The sequence below is a fragment of the Schistocerca cancellata genome, chromosome 2 (genome assembly GCF_023864275.1).
Source record: "Schistocerca cancellata isolate TAMUIC-IGC-003103 chromosome 2, iqSchCanc2.1, whole genome shotgun sequence".
In the NCBI taxonomy this organism is placed as follows: Eukaryota; Metazoa; Arthropoda; class Insecta; order Orthoptera; family Acrididae; genus Schistocerca; species Schistocerca cancellata.
Genome location: NC_064627.1, coordinates 1,087,872,267 through 1,087,896,672, shown reverse-complemented (window position 1 = coordinate 1,087,896,672; position 24,406 = coordinate 1,087,872,267). Strand labels below are relative to the sequence as shown.

General features: G+C 41.3%; 1 protein-coding gene across 1 annotated transcript in view; it reads right to left on the bottom strand.

Moving 5' to 3' along the window:
- LOC126163095 (fl(2)d-associated complex component-like) overlaps nt 1-24,406 on the bottom strand; it is a 563,925-nt gene that overhangs the window by 123,535 nt on the left and 415,984 nt on the right. Inside the window, exon 2 of the mRNA XM_049920012.1 lies at nt 5,670-5,732. Coding sequence (XP_049775969.1) covers nt 5,670-5,732 — 63 coding nt within the window. The remainder of the gene's footprint in view (nt 1-5,669; nt 5,733-24,406) is intronic.

The following is a 24,406-nucleotide window of genomic DNA, read 5'->3' as shown; positions in this document are numbered from 1 at the left end:
CCCCTTCCCCCCCCCCTCGAAATATTTCGGTAGCGCTTTCTTACGTCCTGTATGTCTTTGCATGAGCTATTACTTGCTTTACTCAATGTAGTCCCTTCGGTGGCACTAAAATTTATCCTTGATTACTTTGTGGATAGTGTCTGGGAGAAAACGTTTTAAAAAGTTTGAAATTATGTGTAAGATCTGTTGAGTGCTCTTTTGTCGAATACTGAATGCATAGAATCTGGATAAATTGTACGTCTTCCCCAGTTTCTTTGATACTCAACTTATCGTGTTAAACTTTTAACGTAAGATTAAACTTTTCAATGAGTAATTAATCGAAAAATTTCAAATTTTTAAGTTCCGTCAATAATTAAACAGAAAATCAAATTTTTGTTGCCCCGGGAAGCCGCTAGATGAGCAGCCTGCAACTGAATTTTTTGACCTTTTTAGCGTCTAGTGATACAGATTGTAACTGTGTTTTATCGAAAGCTTACAAATTTTTCTTGTGACATTTGCGAGTTCAGATATTGTAACATTTCTATTTATCTAGACAGTCAAAATCTACATTTAAACTTTCCAATACACTAAACAATGTGTGGTGTGGGTTACCTCATGCACCTCCGTAAAGTTCGAGAAACCAGCGACTGTTCTCACTGCCTTTTCTTGTGCAAGGTGCAATAGGTATACTCTGGGGCTCGATCTCTCACATGAAAAGAACGAAAAACCTCCATGTATGCATAGAATTAGCACGCTCTTGTATTGTAGTGTGGTATTTGTTGTTAGGTTAGTGTTTTAATATTTTTTTAGTGTTTTAATACATATTACAGTTTTGTAACAATTAGACTCTAGTTTTACATATCCATGGCCTCACTATGTCAGTTTTCAACAAAATAATGCTTTCATAAATTACTTGTGGTGAATGCTGGATTGGTTCCATTCGAAAGGACAAAACCGATTACTCTCGTTTTGTTCATTTTGAGCTTCTACCCCACTTCATATTATGATCTACCCGTCGGTGGGATGTCAAATCTTGGTGTTGCTTCGCTTTTTACTACCACTATTGAACTCAGCTTTTTTACTACCACTATTGAACTCAGCTCATTCCTCCTGTCTCCTGCAGATATTACAGTACAGTTTTCCAGAAGAGTCCTGAAACACATGTAAATTCATATGAATTCAGATTAGATATCCACCACCAACTTGAATAATTAAGTGCAATCAGAGAAATGAATTGATACTAAATGTACAAGTGATTTTCAGCTTCTGTAAAACAGAATTGCAAGCTATTTGGAAATAAGTGTTTTGGAGGCACACTGGCACAGAGCCATACGCTGGAGCAGTCAGGAACCTTGTTGAACTCTTCTTAGAAGGGTAGAGAGGGGAGACGCTCATTACCACTGACTGACCACGCATGTATGTTTTTGACGCCTCAAGGTACCGCCGTGCCGATGGACAACAGTTATGACCTCCTGTAGCGACTGATCACGCAAATGTTTTCACGAGGTGAAGCGAGGGAGGGTTATTATCGAAAGGACCTGTTGTCAGCTGGACGCAGAAAGTAGGCGATGGACGCAGAACGCTGGAGTTGGGTATCTTGCAGGTGGAAAGTAAAATCAGAGCTAGGCCTTTGCAAATTGTGAGAAACCGCCAAATGCATCTCTCTTACAAAAAACATTTTATAAGAATGTAGGGTGTATGGACATTGATCCCTCTACATTTTTCCCACAGCCGATCAAATTAATCACAGAACGAAAAACATAGCAAAGCGAAGTTTTCTTGTAGGACGCTTTCACACACAGATCACTTCACTGTCTCATTTCATCTCGTCACCTGCTTCAGTGGGAGTCTTGTTTTGGGGCACTCCTGTTATCACTCCTCCATCTTCGTCACATTCAGCCAACAGCTGATTTGATATGTTTTTGCACTCGGGAAATTTTCGGACCAGCCAACACTTGGCCACGGGAGAGAGTGACTGGCGCTCCAGCTGATTGAAATCGCAGTACTTCAGTCACTGACTGCTGCAGTGTGGTGAGATTGAGCCACTACTGCGAGACGTACGGAATTTCAACTCAATTCATAATTTTAAAATTTTGGAGTCTCTCTACGGTTTGCCTTCTGAAGTCGTGAACAGTTTGCATCCAAAATCAACAACAGGGATGACATATTACCTTCTATAATTCTGTGTATTATTTTCAGTAGTTGTAGTCTATGTTAACCAATTAAATGACAATCGTGAAGTACTTTTGCGATTATTCTCAGTTTTCTCCCTGACCGTTATACTAAATTCTTCAGATTTGCGTTCCCACAGGTTGCCATTACTGAAAATTGTTAAGAAGTCGTCGCAGGTTCCCATTACTGTGTATGAAGTATTAAATGTTAGTGAGAGTATTTTAATTTCATTTTATTTTAATTGTTAATTGTCTGACTTTTCATATGGGAGCAAAAGTAATTACAATACGTGCATCACTTAAGAGGGGAAGGACGTCAAACGGGCCGACTTGGAGCAGGAGAGTCACCACAGGACATTTTAATTTCTACTGTCTATACTTTTACAAATAAATTCATAAAAATTTGTCACCATGGCCAGGAAGGATTGGGGACTCACACTCATCGCAGTGGAAGTTCAAAAACGTAACAAAATACCTTTCTTTACATGTGAAATTTCATCATTTTTTCACTTATTAGTTCAAATGGTTCAAATGGCTCTGAGCACTATGGGACTTAACATCTGTGGTCATCAGTCCCCTAGAACTTAGAGCTACTTAAACCTAACTAACCTAAGGACATCACACACATCCATACCCGAGGCAGGATTCGAACCTGCGACCGTAGCAGTCGCGCGGTTCCGGACTGAGCGCCTAGAACCGCTAGACCACCGCGGCTGGCTTTTCACTTATGACTGGTTGCATTTGTTGCTATAGGTACACTTTTCTTCCTAAGTAAGAGAGATTCTTCGATGAATTTTTCATAGCATACAAACAGAAGTTACAGGTGAATGAAACTCTAGAATTTCCAAATCTATTAAAAAACTGTGGAAAAATTGAGATAATTAACTATAAAACTTGAGTTTTTTCTAAACATCGAGTTTAAAATGTAAGTGTTCATTCATTTTTTCGTAAATTCAATAACTTCTAGAGTTTCATACACCTGTAACTATGGTTTGTATGCTGTGCAAAATTCATCGAAGAATCTCTCTTACTTAGGAAGAAAAGTGTACCTATAGCAACAAATGCAGCCAGTAGTAAGTGAAAAAAATGATGAAATTTCACATGTAAAAAAAAGTGTTTTGCTACGTTTTTGAGCTTCCACTGCTATGAGTATGAATCCTGAATCCTTCCTGGTCATGCTGTTAAAGTTTTATGAATTTATTTGTAAAAGTGTAGACAGTGGAAATTAAAATGTCCTGTGGTGCCTCTCCTGCTCCAAGTCGGCCCGTTTGACGTCCTACCCCCCTTAACATGTATCGACTCTCCCAAACAAGGTGTATTACACGGCCATGAACTAATATGTGACTGTACGATGTGTGTTTGTTGGAATAACTGCCTTGAACTGCTGACCTTCTCGCAGAAACAGAAAAACAAATATATAGTTACATATTCACTCATCAAAGATACAATGGAGATCTCTTACAGCTTCCCAGCAGCGTAATTAAGCTTGTCTGAATAATCAATAACTAATTTGCAGAGGGCACGTCACACTGTTACTAGGGGATCTGTTAGGGGAAGTGGCATTCTAACACAAGCTGTGTGTATAACCCGACGTGTTACATCTTCGAACAGTGAGAACAATAACACTGCCGCCAGCACCTCAGAAAATTACTTGCTTTTACGCGATGTCATAGCAAGATACTATAAAAAACTCAAGTACAACATAATTATAAAATAGTTGCTGTGTTACCATGGTGAATGGAACAGTGATGCTTGGCGCTTGTTTAGTATGTCGTCAGAACTGGTATTGGCCGTCTTATAAGAGCCGACTGCAGAGCAACTATGACTAAAGTCTCATGTCACGTCGACATCTGGGACATTAGAGAAGTCCGGAAACGCGCTGCTGCTACGGTCGCAGGTTCGAATCCTGCCTCCGGCAAGGATGTGTGTGATGTCCTTAGGTTAGTTATGTTTAAGTAGTTGTATATCTAGGGGACTGATGACCTCAGATGTTAAGTCCCATAGTGATCAGAGCCATTTGAACCATTTCTTTTTTACATTAGAGAAGGAGCAGAAACGCGAACTGGAGAAATTGGTTGTGCACTTTGCGAAGGAACTTTCGAGTAGTACCTGTCAAAAAATGTAGGAGAAATAACTAAAAACCTAGATCTGAATGGCTGGTTGGCGATTTGAACCGTCGTCCTCCCGAATGCGAGCCCATTGTGCTAACCACTGCGCAAGCTCATTCGGGAAGAGCGCACTGTAGGAAAGACGAGGGATCACAGAGCATTGCTTCGCGGCTACGTCGTGGGTGCTGACGTATGGGACGCTTCATGTCTGAGGTCGTGCAAGCACTGGGCTTTGCACCGAGCACTTGTCGCGGGGTGCTGTGGGCAGATTATAAGCCTCTCGTAGCATTGTTGGTATTTGATTAGTGAAACAGCGATGGTGAACCACTGGTAATGAGGATGATGATGATGTGTGTGTTTGTACAATCTATGGTGATGATTTTGGCGAGAGCTTCTGGTAATTGTAGCTTAGTGACTTCAGTGAAGATACTATTGAAAGAGATGTTGCATTTAGGACGTGTATTGCGGAACTATGCACAAGGAAATAGGACATGTACTTCAAAAGATGAATTGGATTTCGGTTATGCTGGAAGAATTTTGATTGAAATTTTCAGATGTGTTGGGGCACGTGGTGTAGGTTACAGTTAGTAGGAAGCTAGGTGTCAGTGAAGATTTCGTAATGAGGAGAAATCAAAACTGAGTTGGGAAAGGATGTAGACAGTTTGCAGATGTGGAGAAGGTGAGATTAAGTACTATAAGTACTCCACCAGGCTAGGGTTTAAAAGAATTTTGTACACCATGGTGTCAGTGTTGTTGTTGGGATTCAAGATATTGGGATATCTAGGAAGGAAAAGGCGGCGCGATGTCCGAGGAGGAGTGGGAATTTTATGAGCTGGTGCAGAATCCGAGTAAAAGAAGATAAAAAATTTCTAAATCGGAGATCACATAAATATTTTTTTTTTGTAAACAAAGGGTTTCGACAGACTTTGTTGCCACCTTCCGGTCACAAAAATTTTTTGAAGACCTGAAAATGAGAGGAAAGTCGTCGAAACAGGTTGTTTGTAAAAAAAGAAATATTTACGCGATCTTAGCTTGAGAAAGTTTTTCCAAGTAAAAGATATTGCTCCTTCTTATTTACATGCATGAGAAAATTCAATAAAAGAAGATATCAAGAGAGAAAACCGGTTTTGGAGGATATCAATTGACGATTTGAAGGCTTCGATAAAATTTAGAAGGATCACGAAAGTCACAGATATTTCGAAATTAGCATCTGAACTGACGTGGCTTAAGGAATGAGAAGATTTATGTCTGTCTGGTCCACCAATAAAAAGTACAGGGTGAGGTAGATAGTACACACGACGTATCGACTATGATACTTTTAAAGCAGTATGTAAACACTAATGCGAAGCGTTCGACTACGGGTCTTGTTGACAGTGCAGGAGCGAAGAGAACAAGAGAGACCAGGACTCACCTCATCCTCCTGCGACGTGGCCATCTCCGGCTCGTTCTCCTCCAGCTTGGTCAGCAGCTTGTCCTGGAACACAAGAGGGCGCTTGTTAAGTCACGGATTGTCTAGAGACGCTGGTTCTGCGTTCTGGTATTTTGCTGTTTGACGTTACCAAGGATAGGTACAGTGCACGACACATCAGAAGCGTTCCTGAGAAGCACAGAGAGAAATAGAGAAAGCGACAGGTAATGGTGGAGAAAGGGACAAAGTGTTGTTACAGTCAACAATGAATGAAATTGTGCGACTACTGCGCCGTCTGGAGGAAAACGATTGTCGCTCTTTAGTCTTTATCACAGAAGAAGGAACCTCACTGGCTGCCGACGATTGTTGGGGGTACATGTGTGGAAAATTTCAATACTGGTCCGCCTTCCAGTATGGCAGCAGTGCGAATGTTGTTCATGCGATCGCTAGAAGCTTAATTCATCTGTGGCACATGTGCTCTAATGCCTGTCTAAGTCATCATTCAGATTGGTTGCTGAAGTATTTGGCTGTAAGCCTTTGAAATTACAGTAATTATAAATAAAAGTAGTTTATTGTTATTTGGAGCATAATAAATGTAACGAGCCCCAAGTATCGCTGAAAATAGTAATCAGCCTCAGCATACCCCAATGTGCATGACGAGTTTCGGTTTCACAAAGCAACCAGAAGGTGAGGCTCACGTAGTAAACTCCCGAGTTGAAACGGGGAGCATGTTGTTGGGCCTGCTGTATCCAAGGGGCACTGAGGCTCCACGCGGTGCAGTAGGGGCAGGGGGGTTGCCTGCAAAGCAGGGGCACGCTGTGGGACGGCGTACAAAGGGCGCAGTCGACAGGCAGAGCGCACAGCCTTTGCAGCACTGTTTTGCTCAGGATGCTTCCACCGCTATTTATTTAGGGGTTGCACGGTGTGACGCTCATAGAGTGAAGTACAAAGTCAACTGGAGTGTCACTGGGTCCATTTCCTGGCTCGACGACCTGTCAGCTAGTATGGGGGCGGCACTCGCCCACGACATTCATCGCTCAGCGAATGGACTGTGGAAGACCAAATTCACCTGATTAAAACTTCAGTACAAAGTGATTAATGGTCATGTCAGCGTTCTTCAGATGAGTGATAAGTCTTGTACGTATTTTATTCATTAAAAAAAGTTATGTACATTTACTCAGAAGTCACATAATATTTTATGTATAGCCATTAAAGGCAATGTCAGCAAGTGAGGTGGCATAATAGGTAATGCATTGGACTCGCAGTGGGGAAGACAACGGTTCGAATCCCCGTTCAGGCACCCAGGTTTATGTTTAGCGTGATTTCCTTAAAAGGGGATCGTTCCTCTGGAAAGGGCACGACCGATTTTCTTCTCCATCATTTCGTAATCCGTTATTTTCTGCCTATAACCACTTTTGAGGAGTTAAACTCTAATCTTACTTCCATTTTCCTTACAGCAATGTCGAAAAAATTTCTATGCTGCTTTACAGTTTTTCCTTAAATTTGTCGCATTGTTTAAATGTCATGGAGATTGGAATGTTGAAAGAAGTCAAACACATATATGTAATTTAATTTAAGCGCAGTGCCATGAAATGGCTGTCGACTGCTTGTGAGCTAATGGTGAGCGTCACTGCCTCAAGATCGTGCGGTCAGGGGTTCGATTCTCAGATGGATTGGATATTTTCTTCGCTCGGAGACGGTGTCTTCATGTTGTCCTAATCATGAAAAAGACACTGAAGTCGTCGAATCGGTGTCACCATACAGGCGAACAACCCGTGACAGGATGTTCCAGGAGGAATTATCGATATTCAGGGATATGACAGGATCGATCATTCGAAGCAGAAGAGTCTAATAAACATCGGCTGTAAAATGCTTAACTTAACAGCTATGAGCAATTGTTCATCTTCGCCACTGTGAAACTATCGCTTCTACTCAACAAGTGTTCATAGCTCGTAACGTATGTATTTTAGAGTTCATACTTACTAGCCAAGTGCTTCATCTTTTTGTTCAAACCACCTCCTCCCATAACACAGAAAGCAAGAAGGTTGCAGTAGAAGAGATTTGTTTCACAGTATCGAAGGTGCAGAAGCGCTCATACCTCTTCAGGAATGCTTTTTAGAGCCCACGTTTACTAGACATTTTTGCTTCCAATGAATATTCCTGAATGTTGACCGTTACTCCTGCGACACACTACGTTATACTGGTAATTCTCATTACAAATTAATCTACAGCATTAAATTTAAATGTTTCCAAGAAAGTATCCTTCAGTGGAGTGGAAGAAGTTCCCCAAACAAAAAGCTGCTTACCTCAGTTCTTAACTCCACCTCATAAACTACGTGACATTTAATACGGTCAAGTAGGTTAGTGAATACATGTGTAACCATCAAATCAACTCCTTTCTGTAGTAATGTTAGCCACCTGAAATCTTTATAGAAGTCGTTTCTGGTTCTAGTGCTACATCCGCGATGTTGACAAATTTTTTAGAAAATATAGCTATTAGTTATAAAAATATCTGTTTCAAAATGAACATACCGGTTTTAAGGCGTTGTAACATTTATTACGTTTAACTTATAATTCTAAGTCATACACCAAATGAAAGAGCAACTCAAGCAGTTTTGTTTTTATAGCTGTGCGCAATAGGAAGAGCATGGAATGCAAAGAGTGACTGAAAAACGTGTTGAACGAGTGCGAGTCTTTCACGCTTAGCTCCAAGAAATATCCCCGCGGAAACTTTATGGGCCTTTCTTTTTCGGTGAATCAACTGTAGCTGATGTTTCTTATCTTGATGTGCTACAGCTGTGGCCCGTGCCTTAATGGGAAGAAGCTGAACAACACATCTCTATTTGCGAGCAAGAATGTGCGCTGCCCCACTGGCGTAACTTAGTACGCTACTGGTTAAACGACGTTGTATCTGACTAGTGGATTGGGCGCGAGGGGCCGCTTGACACAGCATTTTATGCATGACCTCCACGTTCACACACCATCTGACGCGATCATGTGTGTGTGCCTCCGATACCAGCTGATCTATTCGACTTTAGAAACAGTGTTATTGCAACAGTTACTCCTGAACATTCATCAAGGTTTCGGAACAACTCACCTATCAAATCGATGCGTGATCGGTGTTCACACTGAATAATTATAAGAAAAACAGTTAGTGTTTCTCTTTCATGTGGTGTATTATTTATAATTGTGAGGTGAATGTAATATGTACTACAAAACCTTAAAACCCGTATATTAATTTTGAAACACCCTGTATATGTATAGGGTTAACATCATATATTATTCGTACAACACGCTTCTATATTCAGGAAATGCTGTTCTTTTAAGTTTAGGTGTCCTAAAAAGGATTCCGTAAATTAACGATGAATGCAAATTTCCCGAATAAACTAGTTTATTCATTTTTAAATCGTCTGTAGCCATAACCAGGCGTACCACAAATGTAGTTAAACCAAAGCGCTTCATTAATTCTTGGCGGTGCGTTTTCTAAGCAAGCTTGTGCTCTATCTGGAAATTAAAAAACTTGATACTTCCTGTTTCGTGTATTTCGTTGTTTGAGAAAACTATTCATATAGCACCATTTTATCCATGCTGCCTTCTGTAGAAAAAACGAGGCTGTTTTTCAATTAAGGATTGTTGGTGGAGAACTCAACCCGCCACAAATATTTTCAAAAAAAGCTTTACTTCTTCGTGTCACCCCGATCTTCAGACGGGTAGAACTGTTTAAACACAGTAATATGCTAATCAGCAGCAGGTACTCCCCTTAAGCACCGCATAAGAATGAGTACTTGGCGAAACTCTATATGTTGTGTGAATGATTTGAATAACACAGAAAAATATGTGTATATAATTTATCGAATATAAAGTGAATGAGTCTGCGTGACAAAAGGAGACAAGCACCCAGAAGACACGGTCGGATGTAAATGTAACTTTGTGAACATACGCACCATCGCGTGTGTGTAAATGATTCAAGTTGCAGTTTTCTGTGACAGGTAGAACAGCGGCCAGAATGTGTTAGTGTTGTGTATGTGTAGTGTTGTTATCCTGCGTGGAGTTTATATAAGGGACCTGTACAACGTCAGATGTTGACTGGTCTCTATTAATGACACGGAGATGCCCATACTCGTGTGAGAAAGCTTTATGAGCACTTGACAGAGTTTAAAGGGTCGTCTTTGTGGGTCTCATTTATCCGTCTGTTCAGACATGCTCTTATTGCACTGCAATTCTCCGTTTAATATTCGAGCAATGTTTCAAACGCAAGTCTCATACCGATATTTGGTCTTAATTCCCAACTATTGGACAATAATACCGTAAGAAATACCTAATTTATCGTTTCCTGTAGTTGCTCATACATCTTCAGTAACGTTAGTGGCTTTCTTGGGCTGTGCTTTTAAAATATTTCTCAAGCCACGAACAACACGGCATTTTCAAGATGGTCGCCAAATCCTTTCCTCGGAACGAACAACAAGCAGAAGGCTAGCAAAAAAAGAAAAAGAAAAAAGAAATGCAGTCCTCACAAAAAGATGCCACAATAGCCCAGAATATTGCGTTTGGCACTTGAAAAAATGTCATGGAAAATGTTGCTGTCGTGGACTCAGGTATATTTCCCGCAACAGCGCAGGTGCACTCAAATTACAGCGAAATATCTCAATAGTGGAAACGAAAATTAACCATAATCGTTTAATACAGGAAACACACCTAAACCCGAAGGACTACCTATTCCATTTTATAACACAGGCTGTCTGAAAGATCTTGACTGTAAAGATCATCATTCAGCAATCACACAACTTTTTCTGTATTGCTTTCGATTATTTAGTCGTTTTCAGTAGTTCATAATGCTTCGTAGCCAATGGGTGCACGAAAAACTAAGAGGAGTTAGCATTTTGTGTAGGCTTCTGTTGGAAAAGTCAACAACATGGCATACATGTAAGACCTCATTCCGATGCTAGAAGCAGTTTACCGTGGTTCATTGCACCGATAAGGCATTCCACAGTGTTCAGAAAGTCCACTTTCTCGAGAAGGATCTTCCAACACAACTGTATCGGAGGTGTCAATCTGTTCTACAATTACGGGATATGTGTTACCCTCAGAGGTTACGAAACTTTTTTTAATGTGGAATATCTCCTGTGTAAAAATCAACATGGACCTCCACGAGGCGATCGTGAGAAACACAGCTCGCCCTGTTTATATTCGTCATGTGGTTGTGGTTGTGGGATCCTGACTGTAGAAGGTAACGACGTCCAGGTTGATAGCGTGTACCTTCAGTAAGAAAGAGTTTGACGCAATGTAATACACTTCGCCATTTCGAGATGACGATAGTTCGAAACATCTTGGTCATACAAAACTTCCTAGGAAAAAATATCTCTACGCTGGTCTCAAAGGGCAAAAATGTAGGAATTGAATGTAGGTTCTGGCACTAGCAAAGGCAGTTCTACAGGACTTAACATCTTTATTTATATATCATCAGATATTTTACATTCAGTGCTGGCGAAAACGGCCTCTATACTTCAATGATAAGCGCCATATTTTTTCTGTCGTTTATCCCCTTACGTTATGTCTTTTCTCATTTCTTCAGTTTCCTTGCTTCACCTATTATCCATTCACCTGGCTACATAGCCTACATATCTACATTTTATTTGCATGTTTTCTGTTTGTACGAGTGATTTCCAGAATTAATTTAATCCCTAATATATGATGTGTTTGAAAGCCTGCAAGTGCGTCAAAAATGTTTTAAAAGTACTGCATCAATTGCGTATTTATTGGCGCAGCACTTCATTTTTAAGTCAATTTACAACATACATCTCACCTTTTCTCGCTAAGCAAATCTCATTTTGTGAACGGTTTTCACATCAAAAGTACGTATCACGCAACTATAAGCCAAACTGTCAATACAGATTGACCGTAAGCCTTCTTTTCAATTATGTCGGAAGCTGTTGCGAAAACTCCACTTATTTTAGGAACTGTATTGTTTACTTTTTCTGCAGTCCATCCATTAGGAATTTTCAATTGCCCTAAATAGAAAAATGTGTCTATTGGATTTTCAAAAGGGAAACAGTCTTGGTTGCCGGGGAAATAGTACTTTTATTGGGGCGTTTCTTTCAATTGGGGCATCATCAAAAAATTTTAATATACTGTAAAACTTGTATTCGTCACGTATGGTTGGACCGTTGTGTGCATCTTAAACAATGGAAAAGTAAAGCTGGCATAGGACAACACCTACAAATTTTGAAACAACTTAGCACTATCTGTACACTAAGCATAACTCGTTCCCAGCAAACTACTGGTTCTACAAGTTATAATAGTCCGTACTGTTTCTTTTTCATTGTGTACATTATACATTATTTTATTGTTATTAAAAATGATTTTCAGGTATACATTAATATTTGCTCTGTTAAGGTCCTTCATTAATGGTTAAACTTCATCTACACTGAAGAGAGACCTCGTCAGCTAACGAACATAAAATACGTATGAAACTTCCTGGCAGATTAAAACTGTGTGCCCGACCGAAATTCGAACTCGGGACCTTTGCCTTTCGCGGGCAAGTGCTCTACCATCTGAGCTACCGAAGCACGACTCACGCCCGGTACTCACAGCTTTACTCACACTCCGCTGCAGAGTGAAAATCTCATTCTGGAAACATCCCCCAGGCTGTGGCTAAGCCATGTCTCCGCTATATCCTTTCTTTCAGGAGTGCTAGTTCTGCAAGGTTCGCAGGAGAGCTTCTGTAAAGTTTGGAAGGTAGGAGACCAGATACTGGCAGAAGTAAAGCTGTGAGTACCGGACGTGAGTCGTGCTTCGGTAGCTCAGGTGGAAGAGCACTTGCCCGCGAAAGGCAAAGGTCCCGAGTTCGAATCTCGGTCGGGCACACAGTTTTAATCTGCCAGGAAATTTCATATCAGCGCACACTCCGCTGCAGAGTGAAAATCTCATTCTGGATAATATATGTATGTTAGATTAGTATTACTCCTTCTTCGTTTTTCCAGTTCAAAGTCATAAAATTTTCTGAAGCGCTGCTGTCAATAGCTCCTGATGGTACGAAACCTATTTGCTTGGCTACTCTTCCATTTCTGAATGCCTCAGTATCCTAATGAAGTTTAATGGAAGTTACAGCTTTGCTTAAATATTCTTCAGTAGATATATACTGACATGGGTAGAATCAGTGACTAGTTTCTCAAAGGTTATTAGTGCAGAAGTAAAGCCACAGAACCAATACATGAGATTTTATGTTTAATGCAATTGCACACAATGACTTGATGGACAAGAAGATTTTGAAATTACTCCATGGTATGATTTTCCAGAAAACATGTTATTGCCAGCAACTTTGCCCCAATTTCTACAAACACAATCACGTTCTCTGGATTTACTTAAACTAACAGCTACAGTATGTCTCAGAACAGAAGTCTTCTCGCTTCTGTAAGCTATTCCATCCACGTGTGAAATCACCAATAGCTGTTCTTCCCTATTGGAAAATAAAAAGAGGGGTGTACATGGTTAGATGATATGTACCCTCTGTCATGCACTCTACTGTGTGTTGTGGATTATGAATGTTCCGTTATTGTGATAACAATCTGTTCATGTGCCTTTTGAGTATAATGGTAGCGAATACTTGTATTTTTCAGCTTACATCAACCTGGAATGCGAGATCCCGTGGAGACTGTCTAGACAGTTACTGTCTCACAGTTGAACATCTGGATTATCTGTATCCGCAGCTAATCAATAGTTATGTCATAGCTGGAAGACCATGCGGTCGACTTTGTCATGTGATTAGCCTGATATTATCATTAATTTCATACAATGTTAGTGTTGTATTTTGTTCGCACATCTGTTGTTGGCCAGATAAAGAATACTTGCGGACGTCTGTGTAGTCAGCGGTACACGTTTTTTGCAACTAAAGATCCTCGGTGAGAATAATCGTAATACTGTGAACAATGGTTAACTTCACTAAGGAACAGTACTTTCGGCTGTGAGGTATTTATTTCCCATAAAATCAGCTTCACAACTATATGTTATAGTTGTATATTTTATTTTGGCAGTGCCCAGTCAGCTTTGAGTCAGCTGAGGACACTTGTGGACTGTTATGATTTGACTGAAGATTGCAGTAATGAGTAAAACCAGTTAATATACAATGCATTTTTAGTTGAATCATTATTTGATTTATAGCCTTACGATACTCAGTATGAGTTTTTGCAGCAGTTATATAGCTAGCCACCGAAGCGGTACATAGACATAACGGCGCCAACATCGACAACAGGCATTAAAATGTGGGGCTGTTCTGAAAAAGTATTAAGTGCCAATTTATTACGCGAAAAATCTTAAAACATTTTAAGTAAAACAAATGTCATTAGCTTTCTATCCCTTTTTTCTTCATGTTCTTGTATTTTCAGCCTCCTGTCGATAGAGGGCTTTGAATTGTAGTGTCTAAAATGGCGGTGAGTAACGTAAGTATGTCGGCCCTTGAGAAACAGCGTGCAGTAACCAAGTTTCCAGTTCGAAGAGTCCGTCCACGCACAGAGCATCCTCTCCTTCAGCAAGACAATGTCAGACCATATACGAGCGCTGCGACATCTGCAACAGTCCGAAGACTTGGGTCCACTGTCATCAATAATCCTCCATATAGTCCCAACTTGGTCGTATCTGATTTTCACCTGTTTCCAAAACTAAGGGAACACCTTTGAGGACTTCACTTTCGTAACGAAAAAGCGGAGCAAGCAGCGGTGAGATTATGGCTCTGTCAACAAAGTTAAACGTTCTTCAGTGATGGTGTCAAGAAAGTGGTCTCTCGTTAGGAAAAATGTGTTTCATCCCCAAGGTGACTGTGTCGTGAAATAAATATGTAAACATGAAGAATAAAGATATGAAATGTTAATAACGTCAGTTTCATTTACAGAGCTTTAAAGTTTTCACGTAATAAACTGAGAGGCATTACTATTCAGGTCACCCTCGTAAGGAATATTGTATTTTTTAGACAGTTCAATTAATTGTGATACAGTAATTTCATAGAAACGTCCACATTCCGGGAGAATATGTCGAGCGCAGTTAAGCGATTTTGTACGTTCATGAACAGTTTCTGTAGAGTTACTTCATGCTAGTTTATGTGAATTAATCAGAAGATGGGAAGGTACGTCATCAGATGTAAAAATCTGATTGGTTCGTAATACTGAAATCCGTCTCAATCCACTTGTGAGCGCCGTGTCTTTTCCTCGTCCCGACAACTGATCAGAAGCTCAGCTTAGAGAAGATTGGATGGTATGACTGGTAGCAGCCCCTGTACGCCTGTCAGCGGACTGGTTGGTTGGTTGATTTGGGGGGAGGAGACCAAACTGCGAGGTCATCGGTTTCATCGGATTAGGAAAGGATGAGGAAGGAAGTCGGCCGTGCCCTTTCAAAGGAACCATCCTGGTATTTTCCTGAAGCGAATTAGGGAAATCACGGAAAACCTAAATCAGGATGGGCGGAGGCGGGATTGAACAGTCGTCCTCCCGAATGCGAGTCGAGTGTGCTAACCGCTGCGCCACCTCGCTCGGTCAGCGGATTCTTATGGGAGAGAGAGGAAAGAAGGCCGGCCGGTGTGGCCGTGCGGTTCTAGGCGCTTCAGTCTGGAACCGCGTGACCACTACGGTCGCAGGTTCGAATCCTGCCTCGGGCATGGATGTGTGTGATGTCCTTAGGTTAGTTAGGTTCTAGTAGCTCTAAGTTCTCGGGGACTGATGACCACAAATGTTAAGTCCCATAGTGCTCAGAGCCATTTGAACCATTTTTTAGAGGAAAGAAGGGGCCCAAAATCTTCGTGCCGTGGTGGGTATGTATATCTGTCCCTTCCGGAATCTAATAGTCAGTCACTTGTCTCTAACTGCCCTGATGTGGCTTTACATATTTAGTGTCACTTCCGTCACTGAAACATCCATCATATTGCAGTAGTGGGTAGTGATAACCTACCTCCCACGGCAGCAAATTTAAATTATAGGGAAACTCTAGAACTCTTTCTTGTATGCGAATCGACATGGAATGCTTCCCGCATACAGTCCTGAATCCACAACTACCAAGTTACCGACACATGGGCTGATTAGGAAATCAAACATGATAGGTAATATATATATTCGCCACTCCCACCTATGCCTCAAATAACGAATCCAAAGATCCAGTTAGGCAAGTGTATTTACTCATTAAAATGTTTCAGTAATATTACACCACACTATGTGAACCACCAAGCTGGCAAATGTAATAGGAAATCAACGTTAATTAGACACTACAATATAGTCTAAAGAGTAGGCAATTTCTCATCTTAATAGATTCTAAACACTCAGTATAGGAATGGAGAAAATAGTGATATTATGGAGCAAGGAAGCAGATGCAGATAACAGCACCGTATTGTTAAGAAGTAGCAATAAATTTTACAGAAATAAAACTCTCAGCTGATATCTGGAGAACATACTGTCCTTTATCCACATATAAAAAGAAGGGGCTACTGTGTAACCAAACGATTTCTTGCAGTATTTAAACAAGAAAAATGATATCCTTTCGTAGAGGAGTACTAACCCACAGATTATGCAACGAAAGTTCTGTGAGGTTTGGAAGGTAGGAGATGAGGTGCTGCCTGAAGTAAAGTTGTGAGGAAGGATCATGAGTTGCGTTTGGATAGCTCAGTTGGTAGAGCGCTTGCCTGCAAAAAGCAGACGTACTGATGACAGCATCCGAAACTAAATACAGAGAATTCGTATTTTATATCCTCTACACCTCTGCAATCGACAGGTATTTTAGTGTCCAACTATCAAAACTCATCTACAACTTCTAGCGACTAAATTCATAATATAAATACCTCGGCATCATCTAATAATGCGATTGCATTCCACTACCCTTGATGTACTTTTATTGATCTTTATTCTGTAACTCATCCTAAATACACTATCTCTCCGTTCTGCTATTCTTCCAAACCTTTGTCATCTCTTACTTAGTTACATAAACATCAGCAAATGTTAAAATGGTTCAAATGGCTCTGAGCACTATGGGACTTAACTGCTGAGGTCATCAGTCCCCTAGAACTTAGAACTACTTAAACCTAACTAACCTAAGGACGTCACACACATCCATGCCCGTGGCAGGATTCGAACCCGCGACCGTAGCGGTCGCGGAGTTTGAGACTGTAGCGCCTAGAACCGCTCGGCCACTCCGGACGGCGCAAATGTTAAAGTTTATTCATCTCCTCACGCATCTTTAATTCCTTTTCCAAGTTTCGACTTAGCTTCCTTAAGTGTTTTCTCAACGTACAGTTTAAATGAAATGTGGGACAGATTACAGTCTTTTGTCATTCATGAACTACTGCCCCACTTTCATGACAGTCAACTTTATTAATTGCAGTTTGGTTTCTGTACAAGTTTTATATATCTTCTTACTCCAAGCATTTTATCGCCGTCCGCTTTAAGAACATCTGTGTTTGTGTCCAACTCGACACTGTTAAATGCTGAAAAGCTCGTATGTACTTATGTAGATGGAGGAAACAGGTAACGAGTCTTTCAAGTAATAGCTTTGTGTCCATCACAGTCAATGTTTTCAAGCAACAGAAGATACGTTTATTGATACACAGCACAATATACCAGGTGAAAAAAAAGTCAGTATAAATTTGAAAACTGAATAAATCACAGAATAATGTAGATAGAGAGGTACAAATTGACACACATGCTTGGAATGACATGGGGTTTTATTAGAACCAAAAAAATATAGAAGTTCAAGAAATGTCCGACAGATGGCGCTTCATCTGATCAGAACAGCAAAGTAAGACAAAGCAAAGATGATGTTCTTTACAGGAAATGCTCAATATGTTTACCATCAGTCCTCAACAATAGCTGTAGTCCAGGAATAATGTTGTGAACAGCACTGTAAAGCATGTCCTGAGTTATGATGAGGCATTGGCGTCGGATGTTGCCTTTCAGCATCCCTAGAGATGTCGGTCAATCACGATACACTTGCGACTTCAGGTAATCCCAAAGCCAATAATCGCAAGCACTGAGGACTGGGGACCTGGGAGGCCAAGCATGACGAAAGTGGCGGCTGAGCACACGATCATCAAACGACGAGCGTAAGAGATCTTTCACGCGTCTAGCAATATGGGTGGAGCGCCATCCTGCATAAACATCGTACGTTCCAGTAGGTGTTTATCAGCCGGGCTGGGGATGATGCGATTCTGTAACATATCGGCGTACCTCTCACCCGTCACGGTAGCAGTACTGACGTTTTGCTGTCCAGCGCCATCTGTCGGACATTTTGTGAACTTTGTTTTTTTTTTGTTCTAATAAAACCCCATGTCATTCCAAGCATGTGTGTTAATTTTTACCTCTGTATCTACATTATTCCGTGGTTTATTAAGTTTTCAAATTTTTACTGACTTTTTGATCACCCGGTACTTGCTTCCTCTGCTACTGACGTAGAGGAATTCCACCTTGTATTGTTTGGATCGTTTGCTCCACTGAGTACATTTGTTGCAATGCTTGTAGGACGTTAAGGAATTGGAAGCAGAAGGATTATTTACCTCGATGACGCCTGATCTGAACCAGTGCCTTCAGGATCGCAAGCAGTTCTGCTTTATAAAAGGCAGCTTCAGTTTACAGGTGCGTGCTGGAATTATACAGGTGGACACGTGGTTGGCTGTTACTCTGGTGAACGCATGAGGCCCGCTGGCGCCTCCGCACACCTCCTTCGGCTCGTCAGCACCGGCCGCGTCCCAGCCTGCCGCTTGTTGACCTGCGGCATTAATCAGAGGCCCTCCTCTGCTCTCGCCTGCTTTCGGATCGATGGCTCTGGAGGGCTACCTGTGGCTGAGGCTGTCCGCCGCCTCTCCTGGCCCCTCTGCCCCATTCAGTGGCAGCCTGCCAGCTCCCAGTACAGGGTCGCCACTTGTCTCTCGCCTCCATCAAGTCATTGTAGTTCGTGGCACAATGATACTCTTGTGGACGGTACAAGACATGAATTTCACTTTTTTCTATCAATGTTACGCCTTACAGTACTGAAATTCAGCTGTATTAAGTTTCATTCAGTGTCTTTCTTTAGCAAAAGGAAAGCTATATATCCCATAAAATTATATCACTTGATAATTCTGTAAATACATCGCAACATTTTTGATTTACATAATACAGACTAAAAACAGGCATAACCAAAATTGAAAAGTTAAGCCCAAATTTTGATTTGAAAAGTATAATACAATACAACATGTAACCTATTATGATACAAGAGGGAACACTGTGTACAACTAACATTATCAGCATTTATATACATTTTAATGAATTAATTTCCTCAGCGGAGGATTATAATTGATTTTCATCGACATAGCTGTCATTACTTCATACTTTAATGAACATATGGATAGGGTAAAGTGGGGTAAACCCGACCTAGTAATTTCTTGTAGCTATGAAACGCATATCCCAAGTCTGATCTTAACTTTATATGTGTTAAACTACAGGTAATACGAAGGAGCAACTGTTTGCAAAGTATTTTTGTTATACCATCAATAGTTTTTGAGATATCCGCATTTTAAGAAACGTCCATTGTTGCCATTTGCAAAAATGGTGGGATAAATCCTACCCCCTGTTTGTTTGGCTGATTTTGCACAGAAATAGTTCTACATCTACATCCATCTACATCCATACTCCGCAAGCCACCTGACGGTGTGTGGCGGAGGGTACCTTCAGTACCTCTATCGGTTCTCCCTTCTATTCCAGTCTCGTATTGTTCGTGGAAAGAAGGATTGTCGGTATGCCTCTGTGTGGGCTCTAATCTCTCTGATTTTATCCTCATGGTCTCTTCGCGAGATATACGTAGGAGGGAGCAATATACTGCTTGACTCTTCGGTGAAGGTATGTTCTCGAAACTTCAATAAAAGCCCGTACCGAGCTACTGAGCGTCTCTCCTGCAGAGTCTTCCACTGGAGTTTATCTATCATCTCCGTAACGCTTTCGCGATTACTAAATGATCCTGTAACGAAGCGCGCTGCTCTCCGTTGGATCTTCTCTATCTCTTCTATCAACCCTATCTGGTACGGATCCCACACTGCTGAGCAGTATTCAAGCAGTGGGCGAACAAGCGTACTGTAACCTACTTCCTTTGTTTTCGGATTGCATTTCCTTAGGATTCTTCCAATGAATCTCAGTCTGGCATCTGCTTTACCGACGATCAACATCATATGATCATTCCATTTTAAATCACTCCTAATGCGTACTCCCAGATAATTTATGGTATTAACTGCTTCCAGTTGCTGACCTGCTATTTTGTAGCTAAATGATAAAGGATCTATCTTTCTGTATATTCGCAGCACATTACACTTGTCTACATTGAGATTCAATTGCCATTCCCTGCACCATGCGTCAATTCGCTGCAGATCCTCCTGCATTTCAGTACAATTTTTCCATTGTTACAACCTCTCGGTACACCACAGCATCATCTGCAAAAATCCTCAGTGAACTTCCGATGTCATCCACCAGGTCATCTATGTATATTGTGAATAGCAACGGTCCTATGACACTCCCCTGCGGCACACCTGAAATCACTCTTACTTCGGAAGACTTCTCTCCATTGAGAATAACATGCTGCGTCCTGTTATCTAGGAACTCCTCAATCCAATCACACAATTGGTCTGATAGTTCTAAATGAACGTTTTTTGGTAATAATTATGTTTTTTTACCTAAGTGAACAAAATGCATTCAAAAATAACAATGTACTGAAAGTTAAAAGAATGTAAATTTTAATTGAAAAAATATTATTTCATTTCATGGCTGTGAAACAGCAATGTCAATCTCGGAATGTTAAAATCACGAGCGACAGCTCCTAAAGACATTCCCATTTGCATTGCAGCAACTGCTCAGCAAATATCATTTTGATTGCGCTTTGTCGTTTTTCGTTTGTAATTTCGTACCATTTTCCTGAAAACAAACAAAAATTCACTTTGTTTACATAGATAAATAATTCCATACACATAAACGATAAAAAAATATGCGGTCGGATTTACCCCACCATTTAGCGGTCGGATTTACCCCACCTTGCCATGCCACACGTAGATACAATTTACACGACATTTTCAACTAAAACGACACGTACACTGAATAGGTCACTAAATACACTACAAAAATCACTCACCGTTTCCTTTGCGATCATTTTATTTAACAAGGTAAATCTAGCGATGCAATCTGCACAAAAATTAAATTGAAAAAGTCGAAAACACACTTGTTGTCTTTTGGGTGTCTAAATGTCAAATGCGGCAAAGCCGTCAAGGTGACATTTTCGTTAATCCGAATGCTCTATATGGAAACGCTAATGCGAAATCGCTCCGCTTTGGCGTTTCTCACAAATAGAAGCCGGTCGGGTTTACCCACCCGGTCGGATTTACCCCCCATTACCCTATTTAATTTCTTCATAATTTGTAAATGTCTGGAATTTATCAACTGAAGTATAATATTAGTTGTACTGAAATCATAAATTACACGATTGAAAATAAGGCAAGGAATAATTTAAAATGATGTTTGTGAGACAATTACCACAACTAAATTAGAAAAGAAACAGATTTTAGGTAGACGAAACAAGAACTTCAAAGTTTGTCACTCATATTGTAATTCTGTCAAAGACGGCAGAGTAACTGGAAGATCACTTGATTGGAAATGATAATCTCTTGAAAAGACGTCATGAGATGATGTACGAGGGCAGTTCAATAAGTAATGCAACACATTTTTTTTCTCGGCCAATTTTGGTTGAAAAAACCTGAAATTTCTTGTGGAATATTTTCAAACATTCCCGCTTCGTCTCGTATAGTTTCATCGACTTCCGACAGGTGGCAGCGCTGTACGGAGCTGTTAAAATGGCGTCTGTAACGGATGTGCGTTGCAAACAACGGGCAGTAATCGAGTTTCTTTTGGCGGAAAACCAGGGCATCTCAGATATTAATAGGCGCTTGCAGAATGTCTACAGTGATCTGGCAGTGGACAAAAGCACGGTGAGTCGTTGGGCAAAGCGTGTGTCATCATCGCCACAAGGTCAAGCAAGACTGTCTGATCTCCCGCGTGCGGGCCGGCCGTGCACAGCTGTGACTTCAGTGGACTGTTCTTCCTCATGCACCCTACAGCCCCGATGTCGCACCGTCGGATTTCCATATGTTTGGCCCAATCCGTGGGACGCACTACGCAGATGATGAAGAAGTTATTGATGCAGTACGACGTTGGCTCCGACATCGACCAGTGGAATGGTACCGTGCAGGCATACAGGCCCTCATTTCAAGGTGGCGTAAGGCCGTAGCATTGAATGGAGATTACGTTGAAAAATAGTGTTGTGTAGCTAAAAGATTGGGGAATAAGGTGGTGTATTTCAATGCTGAATAAAACAACCCCTGTTTCAGAAAAAAAGTGTTGCATTACTTATTGAACTGCCCTCGTAAGACATGAAAAACGCAGTGTGATTAAATTGAATCAGGTGATGCTGAGGCTATAAGGTAACAAAACTGCAACAGTAAGACTTTTAGATAAGTTTTGCTACGTGGCTGGCAACACAACTGACTGTTGTTTCCTGACCAAGTCAGGTTGGAGAGAAGCGACGTATAAATGTTAAACGTAACCGGCTCTTCAAAATAATAATCCTTTGTTAGTCAAGATCGCAGAAATTATTTATAATCATGATAACTAGGTTTTGCTATAACTGCTATCCGTATTCAGATCTGAAATTTCATAGCAGGTAACCTTTTTGGTGTGGGTGACAGGTCGCTCCCCTGTAGAGTTTCGCACGAGCGATGCCTTCTAAAACCACGCTGTTTCGTGGACATAAGCTTCTCGGTCCCAAGAAAATTTATTATATTCGAACTGAGAATGTTTTCAAGGATTCTGCAGCAAGCCTAAATTAGGGATACCGGTCGGTCGTTCTGCGAGTCCGTTTCTTACCCTTCTTTGGCACTGTTTCACTATACTCAAGCGCATAACGCATTACACTCGCCCATAACGAGTGTTCGAGTATAATGACTTTTCTGGAGACTAGAAATCTACTCTGTAGGAATCAGCATGGGTTTCGAAAAAGGCGGTCATGTGAAACCCAGCTCGCGCTATTCGTCCACGAGTCTCAGAGGGCCATAGACACGGGTTCACAGGTAGATGCCGTGTTTCTTGACTTCCGCAAGGCGTTCGATACAGTTCCCCACATTCGTTTAATGAACAAAGAGCATATGGACTATCAGACCAATTGTGTGATTGGATTGAGGAGTTCCTAGATAACAGGACGCAGCCTGTTATTCTCAATGGAGAGAAGTCTTCCGAAGTAAGAGCGATTTCAGGTGTGCCGCAGGGGAGTGTCATAGGACCGTTGCTATTCACAATATACATAAATGACCTGGTGGATGACATCGGAAGTTCACTGAGGCTTTTTGCAGATGATGCTGTGGTGTATCGAGAGGTTGTAACAACGGAAAATTGTACTGAAATGCAGGAGGATCTGCAGCGAATTGACGCATGGTGCAGGGAATGGCAATTGAATCTCAATGTAGACAAGTGTAATGTGCTGCGAATACACAGAAAGATAGATCCTTTATCATTTAGCTACAAAATAGCAGGTCAGCAACTGGAAGCAGTTAATACCATAAATTATCTGGGAGTACGCATTAGGAGTGATTTAAAATGGAATGATCATATAATGTTGATCGTGGGTAAAGCAGATGCCAGGCTGAGATTCATTGGAAGAATCCTAAGGACATGCAATCCGAAAACAAAGGATGTAGGGTACAGTACGCTTGTTCGCCCACTGCTTGAATACTGCTCAGCAGTGTGGGATCCGTACCAGATAGGGTTGATACAAGACATAGAGAAGATCCAACGGAGAGCAGCGCGCTTCGTTACAGGATCATTTAGTAATCGCGAAAGCGTTACGGAGATGATAGATAAACTCCAGTGGAAGACTCTGCAGGAGAGACGCTCAGTAGCTCGGTACGGGCTTTTATTGAAGTTTCGAGAACATACCTTCACCGAAGAGTCAAGCAGTATATTGCTCCCTCCTACGTATATCTCGCGAAGAGACCATGAGGATAAAATCAGAGAGATTAGAGCCCACACAGAGGCATACCGACAATCCTTCTTTCCACGAACAATACGAGACTGGAATAGAAGGGAGAAACGATAGAGGTACTGAAGGTACCCTCCGCCACACACCGTCAGGTGGCTTGCGGAGTATGGATGTAGATGTATGGATGTAGATGTAGATGTAGAACGAGCTGGCGTGTCACGCATGATGTCAAGCTTTGGAGGGTTCGACTCTTTTGTCACTGCTGTGTTGTCGGCGCAGTCCACTGGGCGCATTACGTGCCACGCAGCGCAGTATTCCTTGTGGTCGTACCTTCGTTAACAGCCTGCAATGGGTCACCGTGTCAAATGCTTTCTGGAAGTCTAGAGATATGGAGTCTGCCTGTTGCCCTTCATCCATAGCTCTCAGTATATTACGTGAGAAAATGACCTTGCATTTTCTGAACTAGTGTTTCTAGCGTCATTTCATGTTAATAAAGTGTGTAGTACGTCTGCCGCTAGCCATTCGTATACATTAGTTTCCTTCTACCAGCGGTCCATTGCTACTACTTCACAGGTTGTCTCTGTACAGGTACACCCTTAAAATTCTCAACAAAGGTGAGCGGGTGCCGCGGCGGGTGTTGCCGAAGTGGTGACAGTTTCCTGTTTTATTCACGAATGTGTTATTGTTGCACCCCCACCCTCCACCCCGTGATCACACCACAGGAGGGTGCG